Genomic DNA, 7,092 nt, shown 5'->3' with positions numbered 1-7,092 from the left:
ACACACACACACACACACACGCACAAAACAAGCACTTCTGATTGGAATAGAAAGGCAACTTTTTCTTTCTTTCTTAAATCACGCACGTACAGTACATGTGATACACAGAGGAGTGCATGGAGAGAAACACAGGCACTGGAACGCACGAACACACACACACACACACACACACACACACACACACACACACACACACACACACACACACACACACACACACACACACACACACACACACACACACACACACGCAAACAGTTTAAACAGTGATCATCGGGTCAGTCTCCGTTAAGACAATAATGTAGAAACTCAGGCGTTGTGGTTTTAATCCTCGGTTCTCACAATCAATCAAGTCAGTCGGTCGGTCGGTTTGGTCCTTTGGGGGGGGGGGGGGGGGGGGGCAGGGTCCGAGGGGGGGGGGGGGCAACCCCACTCACCACCTACCAATAGTCTAAGAGGCTCCATCATCGTCTCTTCTTCGGAAGGGAGTCAAGGGACTAAAAAAAATAAAAAAAAAACTAGAACAGCATAAAAGCAACGACGACGAAGATGAAAGACTAACCCTAACCCTAACCCTAACCGAAGATGAAAGACCACCGGAGGGCGTTCTTCTACGTGTGACTCTCCTTCCTCGGGGGGGGGGGGCTTACGTCCGTCCGTCCGTCGCGAACGCACCGAAAACAGCCCATCTACGACCCGCGACGCTTTGCGAGCTCGTTGGGGGGTCGGTGCTGTGTTCTCGAAACGGCTCTCGAGCACAAATCAGGCTTTAGGTTGGAGTAGGAAGAGGAGGAGGAGGAGGAGGAAGAAGGGGAGGAGGGGGAAGGGGAGTTGGTTTGGGTAGTCGGTCATTGCAGCATGAGCTGCCGGAGGTTGTCGTGCAGGATGGTGTCCTTGACGTCCCTGAACACCAGGCGGATGTTCTCCGTGTTGATGGCGGTGGTGAAGTGGTGGTAGAGCGGCCTCTGGGACGCGTCCCGCCGCCGCCCGCGGAAGCACTCCACCAGGAAGGCCTGCACGGCGGGCAGGCTGTGCTCCGGCCCGCCGTAGTCGGGGAAGTAGTCGGCCAGCGGCACCGCCGACACCTTCTCCTCCAGGAGGTCCGTCTTGTTCAGGAACAGGATGATGGACACGTTGCTGAACACGCGGTTGTTCACGATGGTCTCGAAGATGTTGAGGGACTCGCGGAGACGGTTGGTCTGACGGTCCTCCATCAGCACCTATACAGACAGACAGACAGACAGACAGACAGACAGACAGACAGACAGACAGACAGACAGACAGACAGACAGACAGACAGACAGACAGAGACACAGACAGACAGACAGACAGACAGACAGAGACACAGACAGACAGACAGACAGACAGACAGACAGACAGACAGACAGACAGACAGACAGACAGACAGACAGACAGACAGACAGACAGACAGACAGAGACAGAGAGACAGAGAGACAGACAGACAGACAGACAGACAGACAGACAGACAGACAGACAGACAGACAGACAGACAGACAGACAGAAGGAAGAGAAATTAAAAAAAAGTGTCAACAAGTTCATGTGACTATATATATATTATATATATATTTAATTCCTTTAGCTATTGAAAAATGGCAGATAAAACAAGCTCATAGTGTGGCACAAAATTGTGTGCACATCTTTGAATATATTTATATTTATAAATCAAACATTTTCAACTCAAATCTTTGCTTCTGGGGGGGGGGGGGGGGGGGGTCTCTGGATAGTAAGTCCCATCCGATTGGTTATCATTGATACAAGTCCCATCTGATTGGCTACCTGGTCGTATATGAAGTTAATCTGATTGGCTATGGTATACATTAGGTCCTCTCTGATTGGTTACCTGGTCGTACTCTGACGAGGACACCAGGAAGAGGATGGAGGTGACCGAGTCGAAGCACTCGAACCAGCGCCGCCGCTCCGACCTTTGACCCCCGACGTCCACCATCTTGAACGGAACGTTCCGGATCTCAAAGTCGTACTCGTGGATGCCCTTGGTGGGTTTACGGGCCAGCAGGATATCCTGTTGACTGGGGATGTAGTTCTGTGGACAATAACATGAACTACATTAATGGTGGGTTTACGGGCCAGCAGGATATCCTGTTGACTGGGGATGTAGTTCTGTGGACAATAATATGACAGTGTTAACTGGGAAATGTAGTTCTACTAGTGAGGGACGTGACACACAGGCAGACAATAATATGACAGTGAATGCAGTTCTACAATCTCACAACATGTCACATTATGATATGCTGTGAGCTTGTAGATCTGCTAACTGAGCAAATATATACCTGTATATATATTTATTTTTTTTCATGATGGATTAGGTCTTAGTTCTGTACACGTGATGTTAATTACAAGGTCCACTCTAGACTATAATCAGTTGTTGTAATAAACTCACCGGATCACCAAGTTTATCTACATTGTCCAAGAAATACTTCACCGACTCGCCCTGCATGGAGAGAGAGAGAGAGAGAGAGAGAGAGAGAGAGAGAGAGAGAAGAGAGAGACACACACACACACACACACACACACAAACACAGAGTGAGTCAGAGATAAAGAGATGGGCAGACGAGAGAGAGACAGAGAGAGACAGAGAGAGAGACAGAGACAGAGACAGAGACAGAGACAGAGACAGAGACAGAGACAGAGACAGAGACACACGCACACGCACACGCACACGCACACGCACACGCACACGCACACGCACACGCACACGCACACGCACACACACACACACACACACACACACACACACACACACACACACACACACACACACACACACGCAAACAGTTTAAACAGTGATCATCGGGTCAGTCTCCATTAAGACAATAATGTAGAAACTCAGGCGTTGTGGTTTTAATCCTCGGTTCTCACAATCAATCAAGTCAGTCGGTCGGTTTGGTCCTTTTTCGGAAGGGACTAAAAAAAAATAAAAAAAAATAGAACAGCATAAAAGCAACGACGACGAAGATGAAAGACTAACCCTAACCCTAACCCTAAGACCTAACCCTAACCCTAACCCTAACCCCTTTTGGTGCTATTTAAAAATAGCAGATCTACAAGCTTGTAGGTCTGCTATTATTTGAAAAATCGAAGAGCGACTGACATAGAAGACATTTTTTTAATCTGATCTCAGGTCAGAATGAAAACTGTCAGGATGTAGAAGACATTTTTAGAATCTGATCTCAGGTCAGAATGAAAACTGTCAGGATGTAGAAGACATTTTTTTAATCTGATCTCAGGTCAGAATGAAAACTGTCAGGATGTAGAAGACATTTTTAGAATCTGATCTCAGGTCAGAATGAAAACTGTCAGGATGTAGAAGACATTTTTAGAATCTGATCTCAGGTAAGAATGGAAAACTGTCAGAATGTAGAAGACATTTTTAGAATCTGATCTCAGGTCAGAATGGAAAACTGTCAGGATGTAGAAGACATTTTTTTAATCTGATCTCAGGTCAGAATGGAAAACTGTCAGGATGTAGAAGACATTTTTTGAATCTGATCTCAGGTCAGAATGCGTTAAACGACCACTCACTTCATGCACACTCATCCCCTGTGTTCAGTGGACAGACCAATCACAGAGCAGAGCTGAGTTCAGTGGACAGACCAATCACAGAGCAGAGCTGAGTTCAGTGGACAGACCAATCACAGAGCAGAGCTGAGTTCACAACGCTCCATTTAACACATTCTGGGCGGGAATCCCTTTTGGTGTTTTAAGCATTATGTCATACTTAAGCTATTGAAAAATAGCAGATCTACAAGCTCATAGATCTGGTCATCAGAGGTCAGGGGTCACTAGCATGTCCTACAGAGGTCAGGGGTCACGAGCATGTGACTGGGGTTAAAAAAAAAGGGAAAAAAGAAAATCACACTTGTGTGAAGTGAGAGGTGCTTATTATCATGGTGATCATGCATGATGAAGTCATTACGTCATTTGCCATTGATTTAGAAATTGACGTTGATGTACAGAAGCATTTGCGTCTTACAAAGTCCAGAGACATAGCCACACACATGACATCATACAAAGTCCATAGACTTAGCCACACACATGACATCATACAAAGTCCATAGACCTAGCCACACACATGACATCATACAAAGTCCATAGACTTAGCCACACACACGACATCATACAAAGTCCATAGACACATGACGTCACAGGCCGAACACACAATGCCAGGCAAAAAAGGTGAAAAAAAAGGTAGGTGTAAAGAACGTCATAGTTCAGCGCTCTATTTAAGGTCAATCTTTGCTCAGTCCAAATTAAACCCTATATTTTATTGAGCATAATTCAGATGCAGGACATTAATTACAACCTTGATTTGGGCTGCCCAAATATGGAGATGACAGGCGTCATAGTGGTGATGTCATACTGCACATGAGTGACGTCATAGACTGGTCACATGGGGTCTGGTTTAGTTGACTCAATGTTTTCTGTTTTTCCTTCTTCTAGTGACCTTGTTGGCAGTGAGCACACTGTTGGTTGTCATGGCTACCAGTTCCCACCTGATGTCGTGTGGGAGTTCTGATTGGTCCAGACCGACCTGAATAACTGTTAGTTTACATAAAGTCTTAAGAGAAGGACTCAAGTCTAAGATGTACAGCTCATCAGAAGTACTGTGGTCTCCCTTTTTTCCTCCAAAGAGGATGATGCGATCTCCCACCATGCAACAGCACATATTATACATTGGACCTGGTCCTTTCCCTTTGGGCTCAACCTTCTTCCAGGAGAAGGTCTCTGGAAGGAATTTCCAAAGATTATTGAAGCTCTTATTCTGGTTGTCACCCAATTGGCAGCCACCAAATATGTACAGCTCTCCATTGTAGGTAAAGGCTGAATGATCACAGCGTCCTTCTGGAAGACGCTGTGTAGAAGGTGTTCTCAGCCAGAAGTCGGTCTCAGTGTCGAACACTCTGATGGTTTTGAGGTACCGACCCCCCGTATAGCCCCCAAATACAAACATCTTTGTCCCAATGATGGTTGCAGAGTGACACCATGAAGCAGGAGGTGGAGTTCCTCTGGTGATAATTGAAGACCAGACCATCGTGCTGGTGTCCAACTTGTACATGTCATTAGTGACTCCAGTCTGGGTGTTTCCTCCATAGATAAACATGTCCTTCCCCAACACACAGGCTGAGTGGCCCCACCTCGCCTCTGGAACAGCTCCAGAAACCCTGCTGGGTTTCAACCACATGTGGGCGTCCACATCAAATGCATAAAGCTCATTGTAGTACTCTCTCCAGCGGCCTCCCCAGATGTAGACTGTATCTTCTATCAGCACAGCTGTGTGGCCGAAGCGCATGGATGGATCCTCAAGGTGACCGTCTCCTCTTCCAGGACTCACTGGAGGTAACTTCTTCCAGCATAAAGACATTGTGTTGAAGACATGGACATCCATCTGTTCCATGTAGTTCTCTCCATCATCGTAGCCTCCAAAGGAATACAGTTTGTTCCTCACTGCTACAGCAGCATGAAAGGCTCGCTTTGGTCCTCCTGATTTGGAAATGGTCCAACACAACATCACCCTGTCTGTCTGTCTGTCTGTCTGTCTGTCTGACTCTGTTTCCCTGTCTCTCTCTCTCTCTCTCTCTCTCTCTCTCTCGGCGTGAACAGTCAGTATCAACACAAGTCATCATCTTATATATCCTGGTGTGAAATCACACGCAACACAAACTGTTACCATGCACGCCTAAACAACACCAATTTGCACTGCAGTTATCATCTGCACTCTTTTTTATTCTGGCAATAAAATGGTTTTATTAAGATCCAATAATGAGTTGTTTGTTTAGGGCAGTTATGATTGTTTTTGCCAACCAAGTCTATGGAATTTAATGTTTGTTATCCACAAGAAAATAGCTGATCTACAAGCTCTCAACGCATCGCACTGCGATGGGAGCTTGTAGATCAGCTATTTTCGGGGCGTGACCCGACACTCTTTAGCTACTGGCTGACAAACGGTGTGTGTGTGTGTAGCAACAGGGACGTGTGGATGTACCGGTCACGGGACTGCGAGGCTCTAGGGGTGTGCAACTTTGACGATGGAGAGGGCCACTATATTTCCACACTCACTCCCTAGGGCCATATATTACTGTCGTAGCAAAAATAGCTGCGACACGTTTTGAGCTTGTAGATCGGCTATTTTTTGCTATATTCGAATTGGAATCGTGAAAATTTACGTTTTTATGTCATTTCAAATGCCTTTAATTATACGTGTGTTGAGCAATGAGCTACTAATTTAGACTGAAGTCATTAAAGCAGGTCATGTTTGCATGTTGTGGAATTGTAAACAGCTGGAACCAACATTATATCAGTATTCTGATATTAACCTGAGGGCCACATCAAGTGGAGGTGGGGGCCGCATGTGGCCCCCGGGCCGCCAGTTGCCCACCCCCTGCTCTATAGGCAAGCAACAACACAGCACCGTAGACAACAACACAGCACCGTAGACAACAACACAGCACCGTAGACAACAACACAGCACCGTAGACAACAACACAGCACCGTAGACAACAACACAGCACCGTAGACAACAACACAGCACCGTAGACAACAACACAGCACCGTAGACAACAACACAGCACCGTAGACAACAACACAGCACCGTAGACAACAACACAGCACCGTAGACAACAACACAGCACCATAGACAACAACACAGCACCGTAGACAACAACACAGCACCGTAGACAACAACACAGCACCATAGACAACAACACAGCACCATAGACAACAACACAGCACCGTAGACAACAACACAGCACCGTAGACAACAACACAGCACCGTAGACAACAACACAGCACCGTAGACAACAACACAGCACCGTAGACAACAACACAGCACCATAGACAACAACACAGCACCGTAGACAACACCACAGCACCGTAGACAACACCACAGCACCGTAGACAACAACACAGCACCGTAGACAACAACACAGCACCGTAGACAACAACACAGCACCGTAGACAACAACACAAGACCGTAGACAACAACACAGCACCGTAGACAACAACACAGCACCGTAGACAACAACACAGCACCATAGACAACAACACAGCACCATA

General features: G+C 46.6%; 1 protein-coding gene across 1 annotated transcript in view; it reads right to left on the bottom strand.

Annotated features, from left to right (window-relative positions):
• Positions 1-848: 848 nt before the first annotated feature.
• Positions 849-7,092, bottom strand: part of LOC310875152 (guanine nucleotide-binding protein subunit alpha-13-like) — a gene marked incomplete at its 3' end in the record, with an annotated part of 21,301 nt that continues 15,057 nt past the window's right edge. Inside the window, exons 3-5 of the mRNA XM_083788275.1 lie at positions 2,420-2,470; positions 1,862-2,062; positions 849-1,220 (exon numbers count right to left, since the gene is read on the bottom strand). Coding sequence (XP_083644401.1) covers positions 849-1,220; positions 1,862-2,062; positions 2,420-2,470 — 624 coding nt within the window. The remainder of the gene's footprint in view (positions 1,221-1,861; positions 2,063-2,419; positions 2,471-7,092) is intronic.

This window comes from Protomyctophum parallelum (genome assembly GCF_964188405.1).
Source record: "Protomyctophum parallelum genome assembly, chromosome: 17".
NCBI classification, from domain to species: domain Eukaryota; kingdom Metazoa; phylum Chordata; class Actinopteri; order Myctophiformes; family Myctophidae; genus Protomyctophum; species Protomyctophum parallelum.
Note: the sequence above shows the minus strand (reverse complement) of the source record. Positions and strands in the feature narration are given on the sequence as shown.